The following is a 15,984-nucleotide window of genomic DNA, read 5'->3' on the forward strand; positions in this document are numbered from 1 at the left end:
GGAGACGGCTCGGCGCTGGGGACAAAATTCTTGAACGCGAAACGCACGGAGGGACGCGAGGGGGCGGGGCCGCTACCGGAAGTGGCGAAAAGTGATGGGAACTGACCCGGGTGACAGGTGAGCGCCCTGGCGGACTCGCGAAAAATGCGCGTTATGTCCCGCGCCCACTCCGCGTCGGTCGGCCGACCCGACCACATTTTCTGTTTGTCCATCTATCTGCCCCTTCAACATGATGCAGCTCCAGAAGGCCCACAGTGTCAAGAACGTGGGCTGTGGAGGGGCAATGGAGTCCGGGCTCCAAAACTTCCTACCTGCAGGACCTTGCACAAGTTATTTAACAAACTGGGTGGTATTATGGTGACCTAACTCAGTGGCTGCGAGGAATGAGATTACTTGTACCGTGTGAAGTGTTCAAAACCGTGTCTGACACACGTATATATACCAGTTATTTGTATTAGTATGTATTTTGGTTGGGGGGTAGAAACTGCTAAATAGGCTAAGTACCATTCAAGAGAGGAAATCAGGAATGCCAAACCCAATGTAATTACTATGAAAAAATACAGTTTCTAACCTGTCAGCTTCCCCCACGTTTGATAGAATAAGTAGCCCCTAGCTACCTCTTGCCTAGGACCTTTCCAGTGAAAAGGACCTGGCTATATTTTCAAAAGACCAGGAAGGTAGAGAGGTTGAATTCTAAATTCTCAAGTTTTGGAGAGGGGGTGGGAGGCAGAGGGCAGAGACACTACTTTTCTTTTTGTGAGCATGCAGTTTTACATGAATTACCTCATTTAACTCTTAAAGTTCTCAAGCGGTTTTATTATCGTGTTTTACAGGTGAGAAAACCAAAGCTTGGAGAAGTTAAGGAAGTTGCCCAACTTCACAAAGCCAAAACATGATCCCTGGAAGCAAAGGCCAGCAAAGTGAGGTGCAAGAGGTAAATCCAAAGTTTGTCAAATAAAATATCAGATCGAATATGTCCTTTATCTCAACATGTTAAATTTTTGCCACTGTTTGAAAGCATTTTAGTCAAGAAGGCTGTTATACTTTATAAATGCTCAGAATTTAGACTGTACTCAAAAACTATTTATACACACACACACACACACACACACATACACACAGGTGTGGACATCACAGCCCTGACCCATGAACTTTTAACCCCTGGGTTATCCTGACTGGTCCAGCTCAGGCCCAAGAAGGAAAGCAGACTGGGTTGGGTCTCTGAGAGCTTGTGGCTCAATGAACTGATAACAGGGCTTCACTAGCTGGAGGGCCCCACAGGTCCCCCAGACACAACCCTGTGTTGGCTTCTAGGCCACTTCGGTGACTCTCCAGCAACTCCAAAACCCTGCCTCTACTTGCCTCTACTACCCTGCTATCAGCAGGCATTTGAAAACTTCATCTTTCTGCTCCAATGAATGTTACTAGTACTCTCTCAGCCCCATCAGCCTATCTCCTGCCCATCTGTCTGGAGTTCCACCATTCCCCTTTCTAATCAACACCCAGCCTTGGCCTGACAAGACCCAAACTCAGATCCCAACCCTGCTTGCCTCATAGGGCAGCTGAACAGGATCAAATGCATTTATGCCCAGGGGCACTATCTGAGCTTTGCCCTCTGTTTGTCAGTTGCATCTAATAAACAAATGCAGGAACTATAGATTTGTCCTGAAAAGTTCACTTTAAATTCCATGAACACAGGGCTTTATTTTGTTCAGTTCTGTAGTGTACCTGGCACAAAGTAAGCACACAAGTATCTACTGAAGGAATGAATGAAATGCCAGCTCCAATCCCCAAACGGACTACACCGGGGAAAATTTATTCAGGAGGCTGAATTCTACCAGCATGATATCAAATAAGGACAAGTGAATGCACAGCCCAGTCCTGTTGGAAAGCCGTCACTTTAATGAGAGCTTTTTCCCCTGTGCTGGACTCCCTCCCCTCAGAAGACTCTTTTCCTGTGTAAAGCCAGTATTTTATATTCCCCAGCCAACTCCCAAACTCCAGATGTAGCTGTCTTCCGTCTTCAGAGTTCCAACCCTAGACAGAGCATTATGTGGAGGGAGGGTAAAGAGCTGGTAGGAAAAAAAGGGATAATGACATGCCCCATGGTTCATTTCTGGGTTTCTTCCCAGGCCAATTCAGAACCTCCAAGATACAGTCAAGTAAAGCAACAGGCTTGCACTTCCATCACAAACTGTTCACAAAACTGCCCATATCTCTCAGACCAGGTGTCCTCCCCACATGAGGGCTAAGGACACCCCCAGCCTTTCCCGATAGCAATAAATAACCCTTCGGTCTGAGCAGCACGAGAGGCTGGCTCGGGAACTGCCTGTTGCTACCGCTGTGGGGCCAGGCCTGTCTCATAGCCCTCGGTCTTCATGTCATTGAGCCCTAGCTCCTCGTTTTGGGCAAATGTGCGCTCATAATGCTCCACCTTCATGTGAGGATCATCTTCAGGTGCGTACACATTCTGCAAGGCCAAGGACAGACAGTCAGTGCCTGTGCCACCTAGCTACCTGCACCCCTACTACTGCTACCAGGTGGCTTCCAACACCCACTTCCCGAAAACCTTAATTTTTTTTATTGTAAAGGCCTCCAATTCCCCATAGTTAGGCTCAACTATCAAGCAGCAAGAGAAGCCCAACAGAGTCCCCGGAAAGGGGCCGTCCTGCCCTAGGCAGAATTAGGGAACAGTCTGCCTAAAAAACTTTCTATCTGCACCTTCTAATGATAGTCTTAATCATAGAGAAACCTCAGTTTTGCCTAACCAATAATAACTGCTCAAAATATTCGAAGTTATTATAAATCACCAGAGTATCTCCCCAGCCATCTGAAAGCCTCTCCAGTTTCCTGTTTCAGCTTCTGGACAAGGCATCATTTCCCTCCACTCCACAATTAGGTTTTCTAAATGACAACTCCACTGCTGGGGACAAGAGATGGACTAGAGAGAGGAAGAGTCTAGGAGTATCTTTTCCCCCTCTCGACACACAATTATAATCCCTCCCACCTCCCCCTCTATCTCCTTATTCTTCAAATTCTAAGGTTTCTTGATAAAGAGCAGTTCATTCAGAATCAAGTCTCCAGTTTCTGGAGAAATAATACATCTTCCAAGAAGGTCAGAAAATGTATCTCCATGCCCTATCAGGGAGGGTATTCTGTACCTGAAAGTAGCTGTTTCCTGCTGGATCATTCATTATAAAGTGGGCCTTCATGTCACCCTGAAGGATCTAAAGGAGGGAGAATATAGCACATCAATTTTACATAGCTCCTGGTAGGAAGGGGCTGTGTCTGCCAGAAAAGAACCAACCCAGTTTACATGGCAGAAAGCCCAAGTTTCAGAAACTGCTGACATGAGGTACCTCCTGATGAAGTGAAGTAGAGAAGACCTAAAATAAGGACTGTACGAAGCCTACTGAAGCAGCACTCTGACATCCCCACCTCCTCTCCCATTCCACGCAGGCCAACCACTGCCCTTCCCCAACCTCGGCAGAAATCTGCAGGAGTCCATGGAGAAGCTGCCACCACCGCTGGCTAAGGCCTAGGGGACACCAGCCCAGCTGAAGGTGGAGGGAAAGGCAGCACGGACAGGCGGTTAAGTGAACGTGTTGTCATCGTAAACAGATATACACAACCAGCTCTCTGCCCACACTCAGCTCTCAGAACACTGGCAGCCAAGTCCTCCTTCTCAGGCCAGGAAACAGAACACCCGCTGATGGGAATCTGGGCAGCCCAAGAAGAAAAACTTAATGACTCTGGCACTGGGGTTACCTCCACAAAATGGCTAGGCTAAATCACCCTACAAGGAGCTCAACATGAATAAGATTCAGCTCCACTCCTGTGTTTCAGTCCTCTACTTTTAAAACGACAATCCATGACTATCAGATACATAAGCAAAGCCCCCACTTCTTTGTGTCTGAAAGTTAAATGGAAAAATAAAAACAAGCAAGCAAAAAAAAAAAAAAAAAAAGGCAACTTAAAAGGAAATGGAAACTATGCAAGGAAAATATAACATCAAAAGAAGCAAAACCAACATTAACATTCTCAAAAGGAAAGAAAAAAATTCCACATCCTTAGAACAACAGGATGCTGAGGCAAAGAAATGAGGGAGAGTATTCAAAGACCAAAAAAAAAAAAAAAAAAGCTCTGGGAAAACAAGTCAGTGGAAATGAAAAACCCAAGTGAAGCTACTAGAGATAAGGCTCTAACAACACAAGGGAGAAAACCAAGAAAGAGGACATGGGGAATACCCAACACAGTGGTTAGACGCTCAGAAGGCAACAGGACAGGGTAGGGGTAGGTGGCCTCTTGCTCACGGGCACCCAGGACCACAACTACTGAAGGGCCAGAGTCATCTCACCTGGTCTAACTTCCGGCTAAACTCCTGCAGTTTCTCCATCTGGCCAGGATTGGAACTGTCACCCAGTGTAAAAGGGTTCTTGGTCACCTGCAATAAATAGCATCAGAATTGCTAGGACACTGGCTGTTTCTTGGGTTTGACCATAAAGCTGGTGTGGAATGGCAGGAGGGTGCCCAGCCAGGGAAGTTCGGTCTCCACACCACCTTTCTGACGTAGGCAGCCACTGCTAAGAGCACAGACATTAATCTGCCAAGATGACAACTGGAGATAAAAACTATAAAAATGTCCTTCCAGGGGACCTCTAATTCTCATTTGAAGAAATGCAAAGTGAAGTGTAATTTACAATGACAAAATGCCTGACAACTGGGAATCAATAAAGTGAAATGATTCAAGAAAATAAATATATGGGCTAAGTCAACACCTGAAGCTGGGGAGTTTCAGGTGCTGGAAGGACCCTCCTCCCCTCATTTTACAGTGAAATAAGTGACTTACCAAAACCACAAAGTATCTATATTGTCCCAGAGGGAGGACTGGGAGTTTTCATTCCCCTAAACCTATCTTCACAATCCAAAATACTATTTAAGTCTCTCAAATCAGCTTTAAGGCAAAGAAACCTCTAGTTAACAGCTGCAAAAACTAGGACGTGTGAGGCTTTCTAGTCCCTTCCCCACAGCCACCTTGCTGAAGCAACCGTGCACTATACTCGGCGACTCACCAGCTCCTGGATGTCTTTCAATAGCCCCTCCAATGTGGTGAACTTGCCCCCGAGGACGGCCATTCCCAGTTCAAATTCAAGCTCCGGGATTTCCACACTACACGTCTCAGACTGGGAGATGAGAGAGCAAATTGGGCTTTAGATCAGGAGCCTCTTCGAGAAGGCTACTCGGAGTTTTCATGCCAACTTAATACCACCACTGACTGTTTGAGGGGAAAGCTGCCCCAGTCTTCTCGGACTCTCCAACTAAAGCTAGACTCATTCCTATCCATGTTTACTGCAGAAATGGAACCGACCTAATAAAGAGACATTCTGAGTCACAGCTCCAAGCTGGCAGGTATCCTGTCGTTAGAGGCCCGAGACAAGGGCCCTTACAGCCACTGAAGGCAAAAAGCTGCCAAATCATCAGAGTACTTATGGGTCACCTTCGAAATATGTCCTTCCTACCACGGATTAATTCTGCTGAGGGATCTTGAAACCCAGAGAAGTAGGGCGGTACCCCACAACCCCAGGACAGAATTTCAAAAAAGACAACTTCCTCTAGATAGAGACAGCCCCTGTGAGGAAGACAGACACTTTCCCAAGCAGGGTGTTACCTTGAGCACATCTCTGGTCAGATCTAAGGGATCTGTGATATGGAAGGTGATCTTGGTGCCCAAGGGCTCTACCGCTCCTCCAGATTTCACCTGCACAGACAACAGTAGTCAGGAACAGGCAGCAGAGAGGATTCTAATCCTCACCCATGTAAGGGAGCCCTCAGAGGACTGGCTTACACCTCCAATCACGCCCCCTACCAGCTACCAAGGACAGAGCCTTCTAAACCAACAGTGGCAGCAGTCACCCAAACCAGAAACACCAAGAGCTGGCCAAGAGCCTGTCAAATTGCCAACAAACTCTGCATTTGCCTCTTTTAAAAAACTGACTCTTGAGGCTGAAACAGACTTTCAAATACCCCCAACATGTGGATGCACCTTGTAATATTCTGGGTTCAGTATTTAAAGAGCTTATGCTTGGATACACTCGGGGAAAAGTAATTTATAACCCTCCATTCTATTTTCAGAGAGATCCAGAAAGTTTTTTACTAGAGTCGAAATCTGCATTCCCCCCACTTCCAGTCCTCTGAGAGGTTAAGTCAGAGTCTCTCCAAAAGGCGAAGGGGGGGGGGGGGCACCTACCTCTTCCATATTACCAATCTTTAATGTCTTAAATGAATTATGGTATCTCTAATTTTATTTCACTAATTCCCAGTTCCTTTAAGGGCTCCTCACCCTACACCACATCCAAGAGAAAAACCCAGCTTCCTCCCACCTCATCCCAAAACAGCTTTAGGAAGGATCAAAGTTAAACAGGGTTTACCCTTACCTTAATCATCTTCCCAAACAATGGAGCCTACCCACCTCATTGGTCCGATGGCCGCAGTTCTCACAGTTGGTAGCCATGATGATAACCTCCTTAAAGTAGGGGATTTCTGGAAGATGGAGGTAAGGAAATCTGCTTCCAGGAGAGCAAGACTACCTTCTGGAGAAGAACAAACCCAAACCCTAAAAACATAGTTGCCAGTCCTAGGGATATAGGAAAGAAATCATAAGCAGCAGCCTAACTCAGTCCTCCAGAAGGGGGCAAGGTTGCAATCCATGGCAACACAGGATTCTAGAAACCAGAGCCTAACTCTCTCTTTGAACCCAAAAGCCAAGGTACACTGTTTCATCAAAGGCAACACCTTCCTCATCACTGCGCTTTCCTGAAGGAAGTACTCCCCAGCCTGCATATAATCTTTGTGCCCAAGTCAGATGAAGAGCAACCCAGCTGCCTGACAAAAGATACGAACTAGCTTCATGTTGGTCTGAGCCGGAGCATTGCATTCTGGACAGTTTGTGTTGAACTGCAGCACCTGGAACACAACATGGGGCCATACCGTGAGCCCTGCTCAGGCTCCAGACTTCAGTTGGCATGCTGGTGGCTGCCCACATTGGTCGTGAGGAAGGGAGACCGAGTGGCATCAGTGTCCACCCACAGCCCTGCTCCTTCCTCCACAGCAGCCAACGGACTCACTTCATTTCTGAGATCCTCCTCTTCTGGCTTCTCTTCTGGTGGCGCCTCAGCCTAGCAGAGCAGAAATACAAATCACACGTTGGCACAGATACCTCGGCCTCCCCCCCAGCCTGCCTTGGAGTGAGACAGAAGACTCTGGTTTGTTTATGTCAGCTGCGACCTCATGGGTTTAACAGAGAAAGCAGGAAGCAAAGCCCCAATCCAGGGAAGAACAGAACTTAAGATCACAGCCACTGCCAACTTTTACTGTAAAGTTTATCCTAAGTCTTGACAGGAGCCAGAAAAAATGCATAAACGTCAGGAGGTAGGATACACAGGGCAGCAATGACAAAGTAAGATTCCACTGATTCCAAGCGATCCAGAAAGCAAGATAATGCCAGAGCATTCTTCTGGCTTCTTCAAGCTACTTACCTGGAGCCCCAGCATTTCTTCTTGCTGTGGAGTCCGATTATAGTGTGTGACCAAGAGGGCATGATCTTTCTGGGGAGCATGGGGGTTTTCCACAAAGCTGTTCCCTGAGGGATCATCAATGATCTGACAGATGGGGGAAGAGGAAGTAATTACAACAAGAAATCACGTAGATTCTCTGCCTACCACCATACTCTTGGGCACCAATAGAAAATACCCAGACAGTCTTAAGGGTTTCTCCTCCCCTAAATCTGGCACCTAAGAGTTCCTCCATACTCACCAGAGTGAAAGGAGAGGCCACTTGCTTTAGCTCTTTCAGTTTGACAATGAACTCATCAATTCTTTTAGCTACAGCTTCTTCATTTGCCTGATAGGGAAAGATAGTAAAGAGATAGTCATGGGGCTCCCCAGCCATCATGACAGACTTTATGCCCCTACTCCCTGTCACATCTATGTCACTTCCATCAGGAAGTCACCACCTGCCTCACGTAAGAAGGAACAGAGAGACTCAGACTTCACAGTAAAGTACAGCAAGGAAGTCTGAAGTTTATGGGTTGTGCCAAATAAGCTTCATTTTTCTCATCACCCAACCATTTGGGCCAGGCTCTCATGCCGGATTAGAGATACAACAGTAAACACACCAGAGTCCTCTCATGGGACTCCCCAGCCAGTTCGGAAGACGTATGACGACATATGCGATTATGTTACTCCTGTCATAGGAAATATAAGGTACAATGGAACACTCAGGAAGTACAGATAAATCCCACAGGATTAGGAAAGGCTCTTCAGAGGTAATGTTACACTGCCTGTCTGAGAGACGGTCTGAACATACACTGGGGAAAGAGAAGTGGAAAGGATGGGAGACAGAACATGGGCAACATCCCGGCAGCGACAGCATCCCTGCTGTGTCCTCCAGACGTTCTCCAACATTGTCCGAGATGGTTCAGCTACACAGGAAGCTGAACACTCTATGCAAACATAGACTGGTCATTATGCCTTGAGCTGCTGCCATCAGAAAATCCCAGCTCACCCTTCGGGCAGGCTGATCCTGCTCCAGGCCAGAGATAGCACGGCTGATCAGTCCTTCAACAGTGGTCAGAGCTAGTGAATAAGAACAAAAGACACGTGAGTCCTGACTATGCCACCAAGTGCCCGTATGACTGAGCAATTCACTTGGAACTCCCTGGGCTTTGATTTCAACTATAAAGTGAGGAGGCCTAAACAAGGTTCCATTCATCTCCAATAACAGTGATGCTAAGACTCTCTAATGAACACATTATAGCCTTACTAACACAATCTAGTTTCTCAAGCTGTTTTATCTTAGCCTCCTGTTTATATTGAACCAAGGAAGGTCTCAGTGATAACATGGCCAAACACCAGCCACCAGACCTGGCACCCGCGTCTTTGCAAAAAAGCAGGACTGCAGCGGGGCATGAACAGCCCAAACAGCCTGACCTTATACCTACCTCCCTTCTGACTGAAGGCAGGAATTTCAAAATCCAGCTCCGGGATCCTTGTGGTGGCAGAGTCCGTTTTCACAACTTCTCTGTTCATGTCCTGGGCAGAGAGAAAAACTTTCAGTCCAGAGAGGTCAGCAGTACATACCACAGCGCAGCTGTTTCTTCCTGTCTCCAGTCCGGGGGTCCAGACTACTCCTGCCGAACAGTACACCATGAAGCCAGCTGCCCAAATGGTTTGGGTACTACGGAGAACAAGTACCACTCATCTGATTCCCTCCGACAAAATGTAATTACAAAGCACTTTCACAAGCTTTTATTTCACCTGAGCATCTGACAGCACCAACCCCACTTTAGGAAGGAGGAAACTGAGGCTTGGACACACGGCAGGATTTACTCAAGGTCGCAGGACAGCTCTGACTCCAGTTCCCGAGCCTTCTGCAGGACACCAGACTGTTCTGGGGTCCTCTCACCTCCTGGGCCCTGACGGCCAAAGTGTAGCGCACTCCCTGATCCTGGATCCTGCCGGCCGACTGGATCTCGGTGTTGTTCCAGCCACAGTGCTCGCAGGAAAAGGAGCTCACGATTATTTCTCTGAAGAAAGGGATCTTGGTGAGCAGGAGGCGCGTCGTGCCCTGGGGAAGCAGAAAAGCAGCTCGGAAGAACCAGTGAAGCCCCAGTTCCCCGTCTACCGACTCCGGGGCGTGCCTCGCCTCCGGGTCCCCAGCTGGGCCCACCTGGCCGGGTCGCCAACCCCACCAACCCCTCCCCGCTTCAGCCCAACCTCCCGCCGCCCCGTGCCGAGCCCCCGCCTTACATTGCGGTAACAGTTCATACACAGCGACTCGATCTCGGTGGGCTGCTGCTCCTCGTCCTCGGCGCTGATAGGCCGGAACAGGTGCTCGGGGGCTGGAGCCCGGACCGGGGCGGGCGAGGGAGCGGCAGCAGCCGCCGGTGGCCCGGGCTCCACAGCCCCGCTGACCGCCATAGCCAACACGCGCAGAGCAGGCCTCCACTTCCGGCTTCCGCTCCCCTCGGGCCCCACCCCTTCCTCCGACGCTTCCGTGAGCTGCTGCCCCGCCCTTTCTTAAAGAGGCCGCAGACTCTGGGCCCTGGGGTCTGTGATTGACAAGGTTTCTGCGTTGCTGGGATTCTGTGATCCAGACTTTCAAAGCGAGCCTGATTCACGCTTTGCCTCGACCTCAGTTCAGGCGTTACTTCCCCCAGGACGTCCTCTCAGACCCAAGGCACTGTTTCGCTCCTTCGCAATAGCTCCATTCTACAGGGTTCTAACCATTGGTCCATAAATCTGACTACAGGAGACGATGGCGAGGGGGCGGCTTGGCTTGTCCCTCGGTATCCCTGAGGAGGTGGGCTCCGCACCTGGCTCAGGCTCCCATCCACTGTTGGGCCAGACGTTGCTTCGGCTTTTGATTCCCCTCCCTCAGTCCCTCAAGCATTCTTTCCTTTTCTGTTTTCACTCATTTCTGCCCTCCTAAACACGTGTCCAAATTCCAGCCTCAAATAACGCAGTCCTCATTTTTACTCCCACCCCAACATCCCCAGCACATCAAACCCCAGCTGACTCACCCCTCAGTTTCCTAACAACAAGAAACACACCTCTTTTTGTGGTTAAACTTTCCTTTCTGGTATCTCCTTTCCTTGGGCACCTCTCACCCAGTTCTGGTGCTAAATCCAGGGAGTCAGGAAGAGCTCCAGCCTGCAGGCACAATCAGGCCAGATTCATATGGGGTGCTGAGAACCCTGTGCAGGGCAGGCTGCAAGCAGAGGAAAGGGTGCTGGACAGGACCTTCCAAAGGCACTGGACAGGGTGCATATACCCTTTCCTCTTCCACTCCACTTCACCCATCCCCAATTTCACAGTTCCCAGAGGGATCTATGTGGACCTTTGTTGCCCCCAAGTGAGTTTGTACATGGGGAATTGGGGAGTTTAAGATTTGGAGTTCTCAAGAAGAGTGTCAGTCATAAGGGGGCCATTCAAAATCTGGAACCACAGGAACAAAGGAGTCAGGCCACCTCAAGAGCCTGCACTTCATACACACTGTCCTATGGGAAGGTGGGTGAGCAATGCAGGTGCAGAGGAAGGGTTTCTAAGCCAGGCTCACACCCAGGCATGGCGGACAGCCGTCATCTAAGGCAGAGTCTGACCAGAGCCAGGACCCTCTGGCAGACCTGGACTGGGAGAGGGTCCCTGAGACAGAGCATTGAGGGGTTGGAATGAGTGAGTAATGAGTGTGCTTTGGAGAATAGTGGTAAGGTCACTGCTTTTAGACATGGCTCAAATAAGAGTCACACCAGGCAAGTAAGCTTCCACCATATGCCTCTATTTCATGAATCAGAAGTCTAGGCTTCAGCCTGGAAGTCAGAAGTGAGGGGCCCCAGATGGAGAGGACACACAGTATGCTTCCCCGAGGCTTTAAGAAGCCCCCACAGTATGGAGGGCTTGGTCAGCTGTTTAGATGTAGAGTTATGGAAGGAAAATGCAGGCTCTGCTCCCTCCCATCGCAACCCCCACCATTTGTACCCACCGGCATCAGAGCCAGCAGAGATAACATGTGCACATCTTCACACGCTCTCATCATATTTTCCTCCTTTCTCCCTTCTCTTCCCCCAAAAGAAGCTGTCATGGCAGCCCTGGGGAGAAAAGAGCTCCTCTCCCCTAGACCAGCGGTAGCAGTGGCCACCAGGGGGCCAGAAGGGATCAGAGTCAAGCCCCAGGAAGAAGAGGCCCAGGCTTCCAGCACCATGGCAACAGGCTTGCATTGCTCCTAATTACCTGCGCACAGAGTGCCTTTCTCCCTCCCCACTCCCACCATCCTGGAATGGAGTAACTCATGAGGATTCCCAAATGAACACGGGAAGCTGGGTTTGCAAAGCCTGGTGAGTGTAATGCATCTGGATGGGGGAATCGCAGGAGGCTGGATTGCCAGGGACAACAGTCCCCTTGGGTGACCTCGCCTATCCTGTGCAGGGCCCTCCACCCTCTGCCCAACAGGCCACGCTCAAGGACTGAGCTACGCCAGGGGCTCAGATCCTGGGCTTAGACAAGGAGCCAGGAAATGAGTCTGGATCAGTAGACCCTCAGGGCTCTTCTAGATGACTGAGACCATGGTCATGAAGGCTGTAGTTGATGTCTTCCCACAGGTCTTCCAGACGGGCCTGCAGCTTGCTCCGGGCCTCGCTGCTCTCAGCTTGGAGAAACTCTGGGGTGAAGGCACTGTGACCTGGCGGGGGTGGTGCCAGCTGCAGCTGAACCTCCTCGGTCTCCTTGTCAATGGCACGGGTGAAGTCGGCGATCTGCAGGAAGGTGTCGTGGCGGAAAGCCTGGAGTCGCTGGCGCACCTCCTGGGACAGCATCTGGGGGTCGGGGTTGGCCCCTTCCTCCGCACCGTCATCGCCAGCTCCGGCAAAAGCGCTGAGCTCATCCCGCAGCTGGTCTAAGTTCTGCTGGATGCGCGCGTGCAGAGCCTCGGCCTTGACCGTGAGCTTGCGCGAGAGCGTCTGCACGCAGCGGCTGAGGCGCGCGGGGCTGGCTAGGGCATGCGGAGCCACGCTGCGATGCAGCTCCTGGACGTGGCGCCCGATGCCGGTCACCAGACGCTGGGCATAGGGGTGGAAGAGCTCCTTGACACGGCCGGTGTGATGAACCACGCGGTTCTGCAGCTCCTGCAGCAGGCCCCGCGCCTCGTCCATGCCGCTCAGCAGCTGAGCCTTGGTGCCCTCTCCGACCACGCGCAACTGCTCCTGCAGTTCCTGGACGCGCAGTGCCACCTGCTCCATCAGCTCCACGGTGTAGGGCTTCAGCTGCTGCCGCAAGCCCTCCAAATTCCAGCCCACTTGCTGGTGCGCCTCCGCCATGTAGGGATCCAGGCGCGCCCTCACCTCCGCCAGCTCCTCCTGCAGCTGCTGCCTCATGCCCACAGGGTCGTGTGGGAGCCCGGGAGGCTCCCTCGCCTGCCCGCTGAGAGGCCCCAGCTTGTCCAGAAACTTGTCCAAATTGCTGAGGTCTTGCTCAAGGCTGTCTTTCAGACTCCTGGGGAGGGGGACAGACATCCAGACTGTCATATTGCTAGCCCCACCTTTACCCTAGAGACATCCCTCACTGATCTCCTGGGGAGACCAAGGATGCAGGGCAGTGGCCTGGGAGGCTGGGCTCCAGTTCTAGCTGCGGGCCAGCCACAGGACTCCATACACAGAAGTGTAAACATATGACCCGTGCAAATCCAGACCAACGTTGCCCAAGGAAACACAGATGCACCTGGACACTCACACACTCCTTTCATTCTGGGGGCTGTTTGGGGGGAGGGTCCCTTCACATCTCCTAGGTCCCATGCCTCAGTGCGCAGGGGGCAGCGGCTATGGTGAGATCAGGGCAGAGGTGGGAGTGATACTGAGGGCAGAGGGGGCTGCACTGCCCAGAAAGGCTAGGAGGAGGCAGAAGTAGTGCAACTCCATTCCTCTGTGCCAGTGAGGACTGAGGAGGTTGAGGAATCAGAGGCAGCACACCATCCCACTGCTAGGCTGTCTCCTTCCCACATCCACACCCCTTGTCCTAGCCACTCACGTGGGTTCCCATGCCAGCTTCTGCTGCTGGACCCGCGCGGTCTTGCCTTTGTCCCTGCTGCTCTGGCTGAGGTAGTCCCAAAAGCCTTTCTGTGTCTGAACAGTTGCAAACACTGGAGAGGGATGGGGTGGTTAGAGGCTGGGTTCCCCCCATCCCCGCCGCCCCGGGGATAGATATGAGGCCCCTCAGTCCAGCCTCCACCCACACCTCCACATTGAAGTCAGGGTTGGAGACTCACCTGAGAGCAGAGCCAGAGCCCAGGTCAGAACCGCAACCATGCTTGCTGTTGTCTACTCAAAGAAGGTGAACCAAGGCTGGTTAGGGTTACGGTGAAGAAACAAAGGAAGGACATCTCCCGGCTTTGCCCCAGAGGGCCCTGCTTCAGGGCCAACTTGCCCCAAATCTGTCAACCTTTCCCTGAGATGTGGGGAGCGCAGAGCTGCCGGGGCTAACGAGGACTGATCTAAGTGAGGCTGGGAGGGAAAGGGTGTCTTGGGAGAGAGAAGGGTCTTTTTCACCTGGATCAGACAACATGGAGTGTGGAGCTCAAACTGCTTTGTAGCATTTCCCCAACCGCCTTCCCAAGACCCCACAAGCAGTAACTTCAGCCGCTGTCACTGCCTTGCTCACCTGTCTCCCTCCCTCCCACTCCACAGCTGGGAGTGGGATCCCAAGGGGGAAGAAACAACTTTGCCCCAGTGCTCCAAGGGGATGTCCTTCATTCTCAGTTCCCACCCCCAGCCCGCTGCCGAGACCCCGGCAATCCCCTTCCTGCAGATTCTGACCTGTGTGCCTCCACCCAGCACCGCTCACCTGCTCAATTCTGGGCACAGAGAGCAGACATTCGGCTTTATACTCCAGGGGCCTGGGCCTCTGGCAACAATTACCCTGAGTAAATACCACGTGGAGGTTCAAAGACGGCTGACCTCAGCTGCCTCCTAGGGCTCACCTCCTGCCCTTCCCTGGCACCCAGAGGGTTAATGAGTGCCCTGGTATCAGGGGGCTGCTCTAGCAGAAAGGCACCACCTGGAAAGATTATCAAGGAGTGAGGCTGAACTCCTCACCCAGACCCACCCCCCCCAAGCCCCATGACCTTCACCCTTCCCACTGACCCACTGGCCAGCCCACCAACAGAGGAAAGACTGTCCTTGGAGGGCCCCGCTCTTACTCAGCTGCCCAGAGTAGGGCATGGTACCCCAGCCAGACGGGGCCAGTGGCCAGGGGCCAGCCTGAACCCCAGCAGCTCTGGATAGCCTCACTACACGCCCTCCCATGGCCTGGAAACAGCCAGCCTTTATAGGGTTAAAAGTGCTCCCATCTCGGGGCACCTGGGTGGCTCAGTGGGTTAAGCCTCTGCCTTCAGCACAGGTCATGATCTCAGGGTCCTGGGATCGAGTTCCGCATCAGGCTGTCTGCTAGGCAGGAAGCCGGCTTCCTCCTCCTCTCTCTCTCTCTGCCTGCCTCTCTGTCTACTTGTGATCTCTCTCTGTCAAATAAATAAAGTCTTTAAAAAAAAAAAAAAAGTGTTCCCATCTTCCAGTTTATGAAATAATCCTGGGACACAGGGAAGTCAGATGTGACAGGGTAAAGGCCGTGAGAGACATCAGAGGCAGGGACGCTGGGCCCAAAGAATTGGAGCAAGAGGAGGCTTCTTCCCACGGGAAAGGCTGAACTGCACCCCCAAGGGCCTCTGAGGAGGGAAAGCCCAAGAGCCCAGACCTTTGATGACACGCCTACTCCATATATTTAAACACACGTTCAGGAACTCCTGAATGTTGCTTCTGAATGTATCTTGAATGGGTCCCCCATCTTCCATTTCCACTACCAGTCACATCACAGCCATGCCTGCCTCTCACCGTGATCTTGTGCATAGCCTCAGGCAGGTGTCTCTGCCAAAGTCCTGCCTACTCCGGGCATCCTCTGCCTGGCTCTGCCATGGCTTGTCCCAACCCACTCCAGTCTCATCTCCTCCCACACCACACCTTTGGCATTCCCTGAGCATGCCCTCTCTTTCAAGACCCTGAGCCTCCCTCCACGCTTCTCCCTCTGTCCGAAATAGCTTATCCCTTGGGGAACTTACATTCTCTCTCTTCTTTTTTTCAGGTGTGGTTTGAATTAGTTGGGATTAGTTAGAATCACCATACAATCCAGCAATTTCACTTTTGAGTCGATACCCAAAGGAACTGAAAGCAGAAATTGGAACAGATAGCTGTACCCCTGTGTTCATAGCTGCACTCTTTGCAAGAGTCAAAAGGGGGGAAACAGCCTCAAGTGTCCATTGGCAGATGAGTAGATAAACAAAATGTGGGCTATGTACACAATGGAATATTATTTAGCCTTAAAAGGGAAGGAAATTCTGACACATGTTCTAACATGGATGGATCTTAATGACATTTTGCCACGTGAAATA

General features: G+C 51.2%; 2 protein-coding genes and 1 long non-coding RNA gene across 5 annotated transcripts; 1 reads left to right on the forward strand and 2 right to left on the reverse strand.

The window, feature by feature from the left end:
• Positions 1-36: 36 nt before the first annotated feature.
• On the forward strand, positions 37-2,194 carry LOC309840912. The gene is made up of 2 exons (XR_014298860.1): positions 37-117; positions 834-2,194. It is a non-coding gene; the product is annotated as an uncharacterized lncRNA (long non-coding RNA).
• Positions 1,880-10,039, reverse strand: ZPR1 (ZPR1 zinc finger). Its single transcript, XM_082683477.1, has 14 exons — positions 9,807-10,039; positions 9,463-9,624; positions 8,999-9,089; positions 8,563-8,633; positions 7,813-7,899; positions 7,536-7,658; positions 7,125-7,175; positions 6,897-6,963; positions 6,470-6,540; positions 5,669-5,758; positions 5,073-5,183; positions 4,358-4,444; positions 3,162-3,227; positions 1,880-2,470 (listed from the first exon to the last, which is right to left on the reverse strand). The coding sequence occupies exons 1-14, from the start codon at positions 9,975-9,977 to the stop codon at positions 2,336-2,338; spliced, it is 1,383 nt and encodes a 460-aa protein (XP_082539603.1). The 5' UTR covers positions 9,978-10,039; the 3' UTR covers positions 1,880-2,335.
• A 101-nt stretch (positions 10,040-10,140) lies between these two features.
• On the reverse strand, positions 10,141-15,763 carry APOA5 (apolipoprotein A5). Of its 3 annotated transcripts, XM_082683479.1 has the most exons (5): positions 14,743-15,026; positions 14,388-14,600; positions 13,813-13,864; positions 13,575-13,686; positions 10,141-13,043 (listed from the first exon to the last, which is right to left on the reverse strand). In XM_082683479.1, the coding sequence occupies exons 3-5, from the start codon at positions 13,850-13,852 to the stop codon at positions 12,092-12,094; spliced, it is 1,104 nt and encodes a 367-aa protein (XP_082539605.1). In that variant the 5' UTR covers positions 13,853-13,864; positions 14,388-14,600; positions 14,743-15,026; the 3' UTR covers positions 10,141-12,091. The 3 variants fall into 3 exon arrangements, with proteins under 3 accessions (XP_082539605.1, XP_082539606.1, XP_082539604.1); XM_082683480.1 differs by lacking the exons at positions 14,388-14,600; positions 14,743-15,026 and adding an exon at positions 15,655-15,763; XM_082683478.1 differs by having other exon boundaries at positions 14,388-15,026.
• Positions 15,764-15,984: the final 221 nt, after the last annotated feature.

This window comes from Mustela nivalis, assembly GCF_964662115.1.
Source record: "Mustela nivalis genome assembly, chromosome: 9".
Taxonomy (NCBI): Eukaryota; Metazoa; Chordata; class Mammalia; order Carnivora; family Mustelidae; genus Mustela; species Mustela nivalis.